Source organism: Sceloporus undulatus, chromosome 1 (genome assembly GCF_019175285.1).
Source record: "Sceloporus undulatus isolate JIND9_A2432 ecotype Alabama chromosome 1, SceUnd_v1.1, whole genome shotgun sequence".
Lineage (NCBI taxonomy): Eukaryota > Metazoa > Chordata > Lepidosauria > Squamata > Phrynosomatidae > Sceloporus > Sceloporus undulatus.
The window spans coordinates 336898074-336913823 of record NC_056522.1 but is presented as its reverse complement, the minus strand read 5'-3'; the positions used below and the strand labels follow the sequence as shown (position 1 = coordinate 336913823).

At 43.1% G+C, this 15750-nt stretch overlaps 1 protein-coding gene across 2 annotated transcripts in view; it reads right to left on the bottom strand.

The window, feature by feature from the left end:
* TTC6 (tetratricopeptide repeat domain 6) overlaps positions 1 to 15750 on the bottom strand; it is a 133880-nt gene that overhangs the window by 80416 nt on the left and 37714 nt on the right. For both annotated transcript variants that reach the window (XR_006102199.1, XM_042452178.1), the window contains exons 10-13: positions 7240 to 7393; positions 5396 to 5500; positions 4475 to 4573; positions 3440 to 3505 (exon numbers count right to left, since the gene is read on the bottom strand). Coding sequence is in view for 1 of the 2 variants with exons in the window: in XM_042452178.1 (XP_042308112.1) it covers positions 3440 to 3505; positions 4475 to 4573; positions 5396 to 5500; positions 7240 to 7393 (424 nt within the window). In the remaining variant the exon portion in view is untranslated. The remainder of the gene's footprint in view (positions 1 to 3439; positions 3506 to 4474; positions 4574 to 5395; positions 5501 to 7239; positions 7394 to 15750) is intronic.

Below are 15750 nucleotides of genomic sequence, written 5' to 3'. Positions count from 1 at the left end.
GAAATTGAGTGAGTCAACACAATGGGAAGAAATCTCATCAAACAGGCCATATCAAAACCATGGAAACACAACATCTAGATCCCAGTCATCAGGCAAAAAAGTAGTCAAACAATCCAAAATGTCTCAAAAATGTGTAATCACTATGTCAAAGACCAAATTGTTAGGCAAAGAGTTCTTGAAAACAATCAGAAAAGTCTGCAAAACCATTTAGGGCCAAAAGAGAAAGTAATTCTAAGAACAATTTCGTTTCGATGCTGCTCATGTGGCAGAAAAAAACAAACTGAGGTAAATGAGCGGGAATACTTGGGAGGAGATACCACCAAAAAGTTTCACTAGTGATTATAGAAGGTTCCAAATGCCTCTGCGCAGGAAAACCTGTTTGTGTGAATCAAAGAGACCAGGGAGAAGAACTGGACTTTTCTTATCTAGCTTCCAAGGACTAGTATTTCACTAGTTTCCAATTATATGTCTTATCCATTGAATAATATTTATTTATTTATTTATTTATTTGTATTCCGCTTTTTCACAAAGGAATCAAAGTGGATTCCAACAGTATAAATAAAAAATCAAACAATTAAAAATTACAATTTAAAAACCCCAACCCTCCCGCCAATCATAAAAATTTGGGTTGGAAAGGACGCTCAGGAGTGATAGTGTCTATAGCTCGAGTAAGGACATTGTTCCAGGTATTAACTAGAGCTTCAACAGAATCACCGGCATTACCAACCATTAGACCCCCTAGGGCCTCTTGAAACCTAGTGGGTTCCATCAGCCTTTGAGGGCGGACCATTTTAATAGGTCCTCCACCCCCGACTGGGGGAATAGTGGCCTTCAGCCCAATCTTGACCAGAAAGTGATCCATCCAGAGATATTAACTACCTCCGCCCACAGATATGCCTGTTCCATACAGAAAACCACATCGAGAGTATGACGTGCGCAATACGTGGGCTCAAAGACTATCTGGGAAAGGCCCATATTTGTCATGGTGACCATGAACTCCCGAGCTGCACCAGATAGATTTGTTAAACCGGCCTCAAGGGGGATGTTGAGGTAGCCCAGGAGACTCCAACAACAGCTCCGAGACCAGTTGTGTCAGCTCATTATAGGGTCCGTGGGGAGGAGGAACAGGCACGTGCCCACTCCTCTTCCTTCCCATGGTCCTTGCCTGACCTTCATCTGCCTCCCCAGGGACAGCTGGAGGCCGGGGGAAGGGCAGGAGGAGAAGAAGCAATGGTGCATGCCTGTCACCCCTCCTCCTGAAACTTCCCCAGCTTCTAGCTGTCTCTGAGACAGCTGGAGGGTGGGGTAAGGGCAGCGGGGAGAAGTCCTGCCCTGGAAGACACCTCTAGAGAGTGGAAGTCCCGCTCCCTACACGCAGCTCCACCCCCAGGCGCAGAAGCCCTGCCCCCAGCACGCGGACTGAAAAAGGTTCGCCATCACAGTCCTATATTCTTGGTAAGTATACTTAGGTTTGCAATTGTTCTGTCTTCACATCTCCACATCAGGAAACTCTATATTTGTAAAGACAAACATTCCTGCTTTCCTTTTTCTTGTTACATGTACATCAGCAATTAATTTTCAAAATTTAAAATAAACATTGCTAGATTCAGACTTTGGCATAACAAAGCATGAATGGAATGCTTAAGTGGGGAAAGGATTTTGGCTGAAGTTATGTGAAGTGTTGCACAGAGAAGAGGTTATTAGCAAAATATAATCACCCACTCAGCCACTCATCTGCTCATAACAGCATCTAATTAACGAAACAGAAGCTTTTTCTGCATCCAACTTACTCCTGTAGAACAGCAGGTCTAACTCAGTCCAGTTCAATCCAATTTTGTTCTGAACTCTTATTTTCCTTATTGTCTAGCAGTGCAATATTATGGCAACTCAAAGTCTCACTGAAGCTTACTCCCAGGCAACTGGACAGCTATCCCTCAGTTAACAAAGTACAGTGGTGCCTCGGGTTACAAAAGTAATTCGTTCCGCGGCCGCTTTCGTAACCCGAAAAGCCTTCGTAAGCCGCATTGCCATAGGCGCTAATGGGGAAAAGCCGCGATTCCGTGCGAAAAAGCCGAAAAAAGCACCAAAAGTTTTTTCGTAACCCGAAAAAACATTCGTAACCCGAAACAATAATTCCCTATGGGATTTTTTCGTATCCCGAAAATTTCGTAACCTGGGTATTTCGTATCCCGAGGTACCACTGTAGATGTATTCCAGGACATCACTTCTTTAATAGAAAATTTGGTACCAGAGGCAAAAATAACATGGAAAGAGTAGAGATAGGTTCTTCATCACAAAAGAGAAGATCAGTAAAACATGTTACAGTGAATATTTCATTCTGAAATAACAGTATGCACATGTGAAATGAAACAATTAGCTTGAATAAATCAACAGAAACATGGTTGATATTCCCGGAGATCACTTGAAAGCTCCTTCCAAAATGTATCCAGGAATGATTTTTTTCCCCCACCAGCCTCCACTTTTCTTTTAATTTCCATTTTGGTGCCTAAACATAAAACTCCATGCTTTTTTAATATGTTGAGGGAAGGGGACATTGTTGAGGTAGACACTGTTTAATTCCACCTCAATCTTTGGTTATGACATTGTTTACTCCAGACATGCTGCTACAACCCGATATCAAAAGAGTTTCCCCTTTTACATGGCATTTTCTCCATAAGCAGCAACTTTCCAGAAAATAGAAGCAACTTTCACCACTAATGCTTCTAGAAAGTGAAAGATTGATGCTTACCATGAATGGGCATTCAGGAGGGCTGAATAACCAGTGGATTAATCCTTCGCAGCAGCTGATCAAGGCAGTGATCCAAAATTCTAATCCATTTCATCCATTGACTCCTCTCCCTTCCACACCAGTTTAATTTTCTGCCTTGCCAACCAGTCAAGGTTGTCTTACTATCTTCCTCTTTTATACTATTTTCTATTCTTTAATAGTGAGACTAAAGTAGGGCAAACAATGATGCATTAAAGAAAAAACAGAAGGTACAAGAATGAGATGGCAACAGAAATGAGTCCTACTTGCCTTCGGAGAAAAAGAAAAGACAAGTGGAGGATGGGTCAGCCATGAAATTTGCTCCAACAACCAAAGGTACAAAGGTCATAAAGCAAGAAAGTAATAAATAATAAAATAATAATCAGTGGAGCCATTCAGTTGGCCATTGAACAAGTCTACAAAATTGTTCCCTCCGTATCCATCTTCCCAGTGCTCATGCTGCTAGAAGATGTTCAGACAGGGAGAGGAAAACGGGACTGCGTGAATGTAAAAAGCCTTTGCAAAAGGCTTTGTTAATTGGAGTATAGCTGTACAGGACAGCTGCCTGGATTGTGATGATTTTTAAAATGATTTCCTAATAAAAGTATTTTGGCACACTAGGAGGGAAAATTGGTGCTATGGATTATAAATAATAATGAAAGGTGATAATACCTCTGTCTCATTTGAAGTAAATGAAAGCTGTGGACAGGATTTACTTCTTTCATCTATTGTAAGATTCTACAAAGAAAAACAAAGTGCATACTTTTTATTAATATGATCAACACATTTTACTACTAAAACTTGTATTTGTAAATTGGATTCGGTCTGTGAATGTTTATGAAGATTATGGCTCAAAACACACTGTGGAAATAATCCAACTTGAGTCTGCTTTAATGGCCCTGACTCAGTGCTAGGAATCCTGAGAACTGTAGTTTATTGTAGCACCAGAGCTCTCTGTTAGAGAAGGCTACATGTCTCATAAACCTACAGTTCAAAACTACATCATGAAAGCTTGTGTTCTTTGGTGACAAGTCACAAATCATCACTCAGCCAGCTCCATGTCCCTTGAGATGTGGTAATAGATGGCTGTACTGCAGAGATAGTAGTCCCATTGTTTATTTAATCAAAAGGAGATAATTTTACAATAACTTACATTTTTCTGAATAATTTAGAATTAAATTGCTCAATTTAAATTGGCATTTTATACACTGAGTTAAGTTTTAAGTTCAACTTGTTCAATTTGTGCTTTAAAAATTAGAAATTAAACTTCCTCATCTTCAGATATGAAATTCATTTTGTAGGGTGTGCAAACATTAACCAGTCATTTCCTATGAGTGTGGGGCATAGAAAAGGTTGGGAACCACTGGACTAGACAAACCCTTTTTGAAAGATAAAATTTTCAGCATAGGAACAGTTGAAAAAATATTATGCTAATCTAGTCATGAGTAAATTCCAATACAGTATGGTGTCCTCCCAAAGTGATTGACATAAAATACAACTGTAATAATAATAATAATAATAATAATAATAATAATAATAAAATTTATTTGTGTTTCCCTGCCTCTCCCAGTGGATCAAAGCGGGATTACAGACTATTATAAATACAACTGTTATTAAGACAATATAAAAGCATTACCCAAACACAAAAGAACAACAGCAGATTAAACAACGCACAGTTAACACAGAGCCTACTGCAGGAATACATACTGCAAGCAAATTGTCAAAGTCCTCATCAGAGTCTGATTCTTCTTCATCTCGAAGATCACAAGAAAAGTCTTCACAAATAACTCCATTAATTACATTACTCTAGAGGGAAAAGTAAGTTTTTTTATTATTAAAGACAGCATTAAACTGAAATCCAATTTCAGACTGACTTTACAAAAAGATACAAAAAAATATCTGGAAAGTTACATTCCCCTGGATCTCATAAATCCCATGTTAGTCCCACAAATCAAGACTAACAGAGTAATATATTAGACAATATATTTTAATCTGGGTAAATAATGTTTGACAGATTACACAGAACCTTTTCAAAAACTTTGCATTCAAAAAAGAAATGGTAGTGTTTTCACATCAGGGGTTAGTGATAACATATTCCCCATCTGCAGAAATTTTTAATCCCAAAGGAGAAAATGTTAGAACAATCAGCTAGGTTAAAATAATGTAGTTAAATGTGTATGTACATTCAGAAAGAATAGTATGTTTTCTTGAAGTCTAACAGCAACTATAGCAAAAGTAGTCTTAGGTCCAAAACACACTGGTGAAAGAATCCAGTTTGAGACCATTTTAACTGCCCTGGCTGAGTGCTAGGGAGTTCTGAGAACTGTAGTTTATTGTAGCACCAGAGCTCTCACACAGAGAAGGCTAAATATCTCACAAAACTGTGTTTCTGAGAAATACATCTGCCACTGCATCTGTTTCTCCATAGGCAGCAACTTTCCAGAAAATAGAAGCAACTTTCTGAGAGATCTAAATTACACCTCTCTAAATAAAAATGAAGCTATAATAAATCTTTCTGTAATTTATGCTTTTACGTGTATACTTCAGGATAGAAATTCTATCTAGACTAGTTTTATTGTTAATAATAGGCAAAGATGGTATGCTTCAAATACATTTCAGAAAGTTTACCTCATACTTTGAAAATAAGGTTTCCTTCATTACAGAAAGAGGAGCTGAAAATTTTTGCGGAGCTGGTGTCCAAAACATTTTGAGGGAGCCTGGATGAAATTCGACCTTCAAATTAATTGGGAAGGAGAGTTATTTAGTATGACATGTTACAAACATTTGGTTCTAAACACATTTTCTTCTTAAGCAGAAGACTTCATACATGTTGCTGTGTTCAAATATCCCAAAGCACTGATAGTAAACTCAACCTAGCAAGTAATCACTATTAAGAGACCAAATCTGTCCAAACTTCCAGAGTGTTATGTAACAGTACTGTTTGCATTACAGTGGATCCTTGTTATACGCTGGGGTTTGGTTCCAAGATCCCCCGTGTATAACAAAATCCGTGTATGCTCAAGTCCCATTAAGTATAATGACATAGCAAAATGGTGTCCCTAATAAAAAATGGAACATCAAGGTAAATTTATACTTTTTTGGAACATTTTCAAACCATGTATGCTTGAATACGTGTATAAAACATCCGTGTATAAGAAGGGCCGACTGTACAAGTTTCTAGATGAAGAGTCCCACCACCATCTGTTTGTGTAGAATGTTATGAAACTTGCATTGAATGTCTATCAATACATATCTACAAATTATTCTCCATGCTAAAGGATTAAGCAGTTCTAGTGGGGGAATTTAGCTCAGGTGCTATGGAGAACTCTCTTCATGGCAGCCCTGGCTCTAGTCTGCTGGAGTAGAGTCTGTTGTCTGCCTGACAGAGCTGAACCCAAAAGTGGCATGTTTACCTAAACACACAGGAACATAATGTGTATAACTCTGGGTAGCAACCTAAGCAGAACACTGCCCTTATAAATTACTCAAGAGCAAGGGAAGTACAGTCAGCCCACTTTATTGAGGAAGGTGACGGTTTTCCCAGAGAAAGGGAGGAAAGCAGGAATGGAATATGAGGCAATAGGAAGCCAAGGAGACACCATGATAATATATAGCAGTGATTTCCAAAGTGGGTGGTAGCACCCTCCAGGGGCATTGAAAAGTTCGGTGGGAGGGCACTGAGGGAAAAAGGGCAGGAGGGGCCAGTTAGGAAAAAGAAGGCAGCAGGGAATTGTGAGGATGAGGGTTGCATGATACTTCTTTTGCACACCATTCTGGGAAAGGACAGAGGGAGGCCGGTTGGGGAACAAGCTGTCCGTCCATCCATCTGTCCAGCCTGTGAGGCGAGAGACCCAGCATGGCTCCTCTGGCTTTGCCTCAACCTGGAGCAGAACAAACAAATATTGTCCTTTCCTTTTCTTCACTCTCCCCCTTCTCTGGACACTAAAATATTTGCCAGACCCATCTTTTTGCAGAAACTGCTCAGCTTCCCCCTGCAAGGTGCCCAAGGAGGAATGCTTCTTCAAGTAAAGAAAGACACAGGCTGATCTTAAGGCAAAAGGGAAAGAAGGGGCAGACACATTCAAGCTTCCCTCCGTTCCCTCTTGCCTTGGCTAACTGGCTTGAGCTAGGCAAAAGGGAAGGGGGCAGATGTGCACAAGCTCCCTCTTGCTGTAGCTAGCTAGCATGGGGGGGGGGGGAACTAGGATTGTCACGCAAGAGACAAGGAGGCGGTAGTCTGAAAAAGTTTTGGGACCACTGATATATAGCATTTGGGCAGAATGGCAGGAAAGAGAGTGTTATTACATTTTCCATCCTTACAATGTATCTCATGGCACTCTACTCAGGGTTTTTTTTTAAGGTGCAAATTTTCATCCCTTAAAATATAGTTGATCAGACAGACAATAGCATATTCTGTGTCAAAAGACGGAAGTTTATCGAAGGATAACATTTTAAAAAAAGGAGATCCTTACTTTCTTCCCTAATAATTCCAGTTGAGGTTTTTCAACATAAAGCTCAGCTGCCCTTTTCCATTCTGGCATAGTTTTCGGTGGAGGCAAAATCTTAACTCCATCTTCCTGACTGCACTGATATACTTCAGAAATAGGAAGACCTTCATTACAAATTCTGAAACAAAGTAAAAACTGAGTAAGTTACTATACTACTTCTAATGCACACAATGTAACAACACGGCACATGAAAAGCCCTTTCCCTCTGTGCAGTCAGCATCCACTTCCCTACGAAAGGACAGCAAGAATGTTTCCAGTCTAACTTCTCTAGCAAAGGAGTTCCAGAGTCTGGGAGCAGCCTCTGAGAAAGTCCTCTCTCGTGTTTCTACCAGAAGCATCTGTGTGAATGGTGGGAAAGAAAGAAGCAGCTCCACAGAAGATCATAAACCATAGGCAAACTCATATAGCAACCCAGGGAGCACCATTCCAATAATAATGGGTAGAAAGAGATATGAAGTGCAGAGACAGTACAGTTGGACCTTGGTATCTGTGGGAGATATGTTCTGGATCCCCACGCGAATACCAAAATCTGTGAATACTCAAGTCCCAAAGGAAGGTGTGAGAACAGACCAGCAGGAACCCCGGGGGGAGAGGAGAGGGTCCCTCCAATCATGTGGCGGCAAGACACTCCATAGGGACCCCAAGTCCCTTCTTTTCCCAGCAAGCCTGATGGGGGAGGAAGGGACCCCCAACCACCACGACACCCCTTTTCAGGGAACTGCATCAGAGGGGACAGAGGGTGTTGCAGTGGTTGCGGCTTCCTGGGCTTTAGTCTGGGGCTGGAGCAGGTGCAGAGACGATACAGGGCAGAGACATGGCACTGACCAAGGGGGACCCTCAACCCCCTTCCTCTCTTCCTTCCTCCTCCTCCACCTCTTCCTCTTCTTTTGCTTCCTTCTCATCTTATTCTTCCTCCTCTTCTTTTTCTGGCACCACTGCCTCTCTCTCTCCTCCTGAGACGAGCTGGCCAAGAATCAGGTGGGGGGTGGCTACTCAGGGCTCCAGAGCAGCCTTTTGAGGCCTGGCCCTCTTGCCTGGGGTGACAGGAGGCACCTGAGGAGGGGGCAACCTGAAGGGCTGGCAGGCAGGACTGGAAGCATGCGGGAAGGGGAACCCTGGGCCCCATGGCTCCTTCTCTGGCCCGGGTGAGGCAGGCAGGGGATGGAGCCATTGCCCTTCCTCCTTCCTGACTGCCTGGAGTGCACGGGGGCCCCTTCCAGAGTGGGGCTCCAAAGGCTGGGAACCCTCCAGCCCTATACCGCTGCCACCGCCCTTCTCCCTCTCTCCTAGTGCGGAAGAGTGGTGTGTCTGAAGCACAACCATTACATAAACAAAACTGTACACACAGCTATTGGGGACAACCGGGGCTTGCCATCCGTGGATGCTGGAATCCATGGATGGCAAGTCTATGGCTAAGGAAGGCCCACTGTACTATCTCTGTATTTCAATACGGTCTCTGAGGAGAAAGCAGTAGGTGAACTGTGTTTCGGAGTCATCCTTGAATCTTTGAATGTGTTTCCTTTTTGAAGACTTATGAGGGGGCTTTTGTTTGTTTTTGCCCATGTGGTCTCCCTGAGCACATGGTCTAAGACAGTGGGGCTTCTGCTGAGACACTGACTTGCTTAGGGATGGCGCTACAATCCACTAACTCTACATAACTGCTGCCTCAGTCTTTGGAGGTCAGTCTCAGTAAGTGGCATGCACCTTGCAATGCACATGGTCATGCCAGTAAGAGTCATTACAGTTTGAAAGGGGGGGGGGGGAACTGCAGAGATGGAGAAAGAAGGATCTGTCACTGTCTGCTGCAATGTGCATGTAATGTTTGTCTTCTTGCCAGAAAATCTCACTGACTATACTTGTAGCAAGTGCAATCTGGTGACTCTGTTGGAAGACAAGGTCAACACACAGCAGATATGTGTTGAGACTCCTCGACACATCAGAGAACAAGAGGACCTTCTAGATAACAGAACCAATAGGAAGAAACTGCCAATGAAAATGAAGAGAGATGTAACACTTAGGGAGCACCCTGGAGGACAGTCACCATCAGGAGCAGACCATGCACAAGGGATTCAAAACCACTCCAACTAAGCAATCAGTCTCTACATCAGGGACGTAGCCAGGATTTTGGGAAGGGGGGTTCCAGACTAGGTGCCACCATTGTGAGAGGCTAAGAGCCCCCCACACACACACACACACAGAAAGAGGGTCAAACGTTTACCTCAGGGATGGAAGGGGAAAGAGGAGAGGAAGAAGGGGAGGGGGCTGCTCCGTTTCCGTGACATGCTAAGGGTTCCTCGGGTTCATTCAGAGGAAAGGAGAGGCGGGACTCCTAAACTTCAATCTACTTCCTCAGATGCATTTAGACGCAATGATGATGATGATGATGATGATGATGATGATGATGATAATAATAATAATAATAATAATAATATGTAGAGAGACCTTGTAGCACCTTTGGGACTAACTGAAAGAAAGAAATTGACAGCATGAGCTTCTGGAGACCATCTGCTTCTTCAGATGCAACAACAACAATAATATGTAGAGAGATCTTGTAGCCCCTTTGAGATTAATTGAAAGAAATACATTGGCAGCATGAGTTTTCCTGGATGTCAGTTTTCCTAGAGTTTTCCTCTGATGCATTTAGATCCAATAATAATAAATAATAATATGTAGAGAGATATTATAGCACTTTTGAGACTCACCGAAAGAAAGAAATTGGAGCATGAGCTTTACTAGACTTCAGATTACTTCCTCAGATGCATCTGTGGCTTGCAAAAGATCACCCAGTGTATGGTCCAGTTGGAAATCGAACCCTGGACTCCAGAATCATAATAGTCCAGTGATCAAACCACTATGGAGTAGGAGGATTAAATAGGGCAGCCAGGGACGTAGCCAAGGGGGGGGGGGGGGGTTTTGGGGGGCCCGGCCCCCCCCCCTTCCATTAAAAAAATGAATGGTGTGTGCTGCTGCGCCGCCGCACTCAAGCCCCATTATAATGGTGGCACTTAGTCTGGACCCCCCCCCCTTCCTAAAATCCTAGCTACGTCCCTGGGGCAGCTATGGGCCATTTGTGGCCCTAGGTCATTGTTTTGTAGTCCTCCCATCCATCCTTCCCAATTCCAAAATTATTATTATTTTGTTATAAAAAGAGGAGAAGGATTTCCTGGAAGCCTCTGCTAGCACACCATACACTGTTTAACATGTATACATAGATACAGATATAGATATCTGTTTTTCCAATCTGGAAGTGGATTTTCTCCCAGTCACAGTTTGCTTTTCCCATTCAGGTTTTGGTAGCCCACACACACACACACACACACACACACACACACACACATATATTTGTCCTGCCTCTCTCCCAAAGCAGGACCCAAGAGAGGGGACAGTAGGAGTGAAAGACACTCTCTGCATGCTCAGGCACCCAATGCTTCTAAGACTGAGGCCTGTTACAGACTGCCCAAATAAAGCTGCTTTGGGTCTCTTTGGAGGTATGCTGTTTAAATGATGCATGAGTCCTACGAGTCTGGAGGTCGCGCCAAAGCCACACTCCATTCCTAAGCACTGGAGTGCAGCTTTGGTGCAGCTTCCGGATTCTTAGGATGCATGCATCATTTAAACAGTATACTTCCAAAGAGACCCGACGCAGCTTTATTTTGGCAGTCTGTAACAGGCCAGAGCACTGAAACAATAATTCTGAGGTTCAGAGGCTTGGCGGCCGTCCCTTCAACATGAGCAAGGTCCCTTCCAGAAAGAAAATGGAGAGGGGTAGGGAGTGGATTTAAATCATGGATAGAGGTCCCACTAGGTGACCATGAGCGGGTCAGACTCTCTCAGTCTCAGAGAACGCCCTCTGAAAAATTTGCCAAAAAACACCATGATAGGTTTGCCTTAGGGTCACCATAAGTTAATAATAATAATAATAATAATAATAATATAAATATAAGAAGAAAGAAGAAGAAGAAAGAAGAAGAAAGAAGAAGAAGAAGAAGAAGAATTTATTTATAACCGCCCAATCACTGGGAATCCGAGCGGTTTACAACAGGGGGATAACAGACGGTTCCTGCCCTCAGGCTTACAATCTAAGGACACGACAAAAGGAGAAGGGAATGGTGAGGGGGGGAGGGAATCAGGTCCAGTATTCTTCTCTCCCTCTGAGGCCTGGACCAAAGCAGATGGACCGGAGGGAGGGCTCTTCTTCTTCAGGCTAGCCCTGATGGAGCTGGGCCAGCCCTATCTCTCCCTCACAGCTGAAGGATGACAATTATGGAGAGAGGGGCCTCTTCTTCAGGCTAGCCCCTGATGACGTTGGGCCCAGCCTACTCTCACCCCCAGAGGCCGAAGATGACAGTTAGGGAGGGAGGAGCCTCTTTCTTGAGGCCAGCCCCTGATGGAACTGGGCCAGCCTTCTCTCTCCCTCAGAGGCCGAAAGATGACAGTTAGGAGGGAGGAGCCTCTTTTTGAGGCCAGCCTCTGATGGACTGGGCCAGCCTTCTCTCCCTCAGGAGGCCGAAAATGACAGTTAGGGAGGGAGGAGCCTCTTTCTCAGGCCACTCTGATGGAACTGGGCCAGCCTTCTCTCTCCCCCAGAGGCCGAAAGATGACAGTTAGGGAGGGAGGAGCCTCTTTCTTGAGCCAGCCCTGATGGAACTGGGCCAGCCTTCTCTCTCCCTCAGAGGCCGAAAGATGACAGTTAGGGAGGGAGGAGCCTCTTTCTTCAGGCCAGCCTCTGAACAACTTGCAAGTAGCATCAACAAAAGAGGTCCAAGGCTGCATCCACACTGCAAAAATATGCAGTTAGACAACACTTTAAATGCCCTGGCAGTTCCCTGCAGTCTGTGGTGTGCTGATGATGGCTGCTTGCACTCTAGCATTGCCTGGAGCAGGGCCATAGACTCATAGCCCAGATTCATCATCGGCAGAATTTGGGGGAAGCTCTTTTAAAAAGGTGAAAATAAAGAAATAAAAATTCCTTGCAAAGTAAAATCCAGAGGTCTGCCAATGGACTTTGCTTACAAGGCAGGTGAGTAGAGAGCCCAGACCATTGCAGCGGCCTTTCATTGGCAACCCACTTAGATTGATTCCTTATGTTAATTAATTCATCATAGAATCATAGAGTTGGAAGAGACTCCAAGGGCCATCCAGTCCAACCCCATTCTGCCATGCAGGAACTCTCAATCAAAGCATCCCCACTGACATACTGAAAAGGAGCCAGCTAACTGTATTTTATTTTATTTTTATTTTTAAAAAAGAGAAAAAATAAAGCTGGAAGAAGCTTCTTGCTTTTTTGCATCACAGACCCTCCTCTTTTTTGTTGTTGCAAAAACCCAGAAAATGACTGGTTTTGAAAACATGAGTTCATTATCAGAAGAAATGTACATAGTAGAGTCCGAGTCTCTTTATCTGGACTTCTGAAAACTGAATTATTCCAAAATCCAAAACTGACCATGAGGCATCTGGTCTGACCCCAACTAAAGGAAACTTGGGAATCTTGAAGGTTTAGATAAATTACTGAATTATGTGTGTGGTCTCAGGATTTTGCTGACAACTCATGTACAGAAGCACAATTATTATTTAAAAATATTGGCCTGTTACAGACTGCCAAAATAAAGCTGCTTCGGGTCTCTTTGGAGATATGCTATTTAAATGATGCATGGGTCCTAAGAGTCCGGAGGTCGCGCAAAGCCACACTCCATTCCTAAGCACTGGAGTGCAGCTTTGGTGCAGCTTCCGGATTCTTGGATGCAGCATCATTTAAACAGCATACCTCCAAAGAGACTCGAAGCAGCTTTATTTTGGCAGTCTGTAACAAGCCATTGTGTATTAAATTACCTTCAGCCTATGTCTATGAGATGCATATGAAACAAAAATGGATTTAATAGTTGGATTTGGGTCCCATCTCCAAGACACCCCATTATACATATATAATATGCCAAACTCTGAAAAACTCAAAATCCAAAATACATCTAGTTCTCAGCATTTGGATAAGGGAGACTCAACTTGTAGTTGATAAGAGATGATGATGATGATGATGATGATGAGATGATGATGATGATGATGATGAGATGATGAGATGATGATGATGATGAATTTTTACTATATGTATATGGATATAACTGCTGAAAGGAAAGGTCAGAAGTCACCTTTTCTTCTTTTATATTCTTTTAGAGTCCTTCCTTCCTTCTTTCCTTCCTTTCATTCTCTTCCTCCTTTCTATTGTTCTTCCTGTTTCTTCCTTTTTTCCTTCCTTCATGTCTTCCTTCCCTTCTTCTTCCTCCTCTTGCTCTCCTTCCACACAGAGACTAGTTTTTTCTGGCAAAATAGCGGAGAAGGAGGAGCGGAAGGGCTCTGAGTGAGGGAAAGAGGGGAAAGAAGAAGTCGCAGGGAGGGAGGCCCTCCCTCTCTCTCTGACCTTCCCTCCCTCCCCCTGGCCTTGTGCGACTGACTTCTTTAATCTTGCCATTCCCCCTCTTTCCCTAGTCTCTGAGTCCTCCTCTGCACTTTTGGTGGGAGGAGGAGAAACATGCCTGTGCCCCAAAAAGGGGGGGGGGGTCCGGACCCTTCGGACCCCCCCTTGGCTACGTCCCTACCTACATCTTCCTAAGATAACGGTGGTGAAGAGATACAAACAGAAGACCAGCAGCAATAGACACAGTGCATGCCAAGGAAGGAGTCAACTTAACCACCAACTGCAGCAAGTAGAAAAAGAAAGATGCTGGTGGTAGAGAATTCATTGCTCCAGATAGAATAGTGTGTCAGCTAAACAAGATGAATCAGGAAGTGTGCTGTCTTCCTGGTGTGCATATCCAACTGACAAGTTGCTGAAGCTCATCAAGAACACAGAGCAGAATCCCTTTTTTCTGATTCATTTGGGCACCAGCAACACTGCAAAGAACACCTTTGAGCAGAACACCATGAACTATGGAGCCCTGAGCAAGAAAACAAAGAGTTTAGAGGCACAGTTGGTATTCTCACAAATTCTACCTGTGAAAGACAGAGGACAACACACAAACAGGAAGATACTGCAGGTGAATGACTGGTTATGCAGATGATGTCACTTCTTAGATGAAGGAATACTGGCTACAGATGGTTGGCATCTCATTAAGACCAGGAAGAATTTCTTTGGCAAAAGCATGGCAAATCTGATCAAGATGGTTTTAAGTTAAATTCTTTGGAGGTTGGAGATGATAGCTTAAATATCTTTCTAAAAGCAAGCTCTAAATACAAGAATGTGAATTTTAGAGAAGCTGAGGGAGAGAATGGGAGTCACAGTGAAACTTGCAGCAGAATAAAAGATAAGAACACACAATGCTTCAGATGTCTATACATCAAGGCACAGAGTTTGGAAAACAAACAAGATGCAGGAAGGTACATATGATCTTACAGACATAACAGAGACTTGGTCAGATGACTCTATTAGAATATAACAACAGAATGATGCAATCTGTTCAAAAGGAATACATAGAGAAGAAAATAAAGGGGGATTAACTTGTACAGTACTGCACATGAGTGACCAAAATAAACCTGTGGGAAGCATTTCGGTTAAAATAAATGGTGAAAGAAATAAAAACAACACTGTTGTAGGAGTTTACTACAGGCCACCAAACCAAGACAAAGTATTGGATGATGCTTTTCTGAAAGAAATTTCAGAAATCTCCAGGAAGCAAGAACTGGTAGTTATAGCGAACTTGTATTATCCTGATATTTTCTGGCAGACTAGCTCTGCCAAGCATAGGTTCACCAACAAATTCCTGATGTGCCTTGAGATATTTTCCTCTTTCAAAAGGTGAAGGAAGGACCAAGGGGATCAGCAATCCTGGACTGTAATGAAGTAATGATCACTGGAAACAAAACAACTGGTACTTAGGGCAGGGGGGGGGGTATGATGTAATGCCAAAATTAATGACTGTGGGAACAGGCCAAATAAGAATATAGACAAATACAAATCTTGCATTTCAGGAAAACTTACTTTATCAAGCTCAGACAAATACTGGGCAGAATCACATTGATAGAGACATTGATAGCTAGACATTTGTCTAGCTATCGTCCGATTTCTCTTCTTCCCTTTCCTTCTAAGGTTTTGGAACGGGTTGTTTATTCGTGCTGCCTTGAGTTTCTTGAAGCCAACTCCATCCTCGATCCCTTTCAGTCTGGTTTCCGCCCACGGCATTCCACAGAGACAGCTCTCATTAAGATCTCGAATGACCTTTTACAGGCCAAAGCTAATGGCCTTTACTCTGTTCTCATCCTTCTCGATTTGTCTGCAGCCTTTGACACCGTTGATCACTTTCTCTTAATTGACATACTCTCTGACCTTGGGTTCTCAGACTCTGTTCTCGACTGGTTTAGATCTTATTTGTCTGGCAGATCTTTTGCAGTAGTTGCAGGGGGTCAGACTTCTTCTCCTGTTCCCTTATCTGTTGGAGTTCCTCAGGGCTCCGTTCTGGGTCCCCTTCTGTTTTCTCTCTACACACTGTC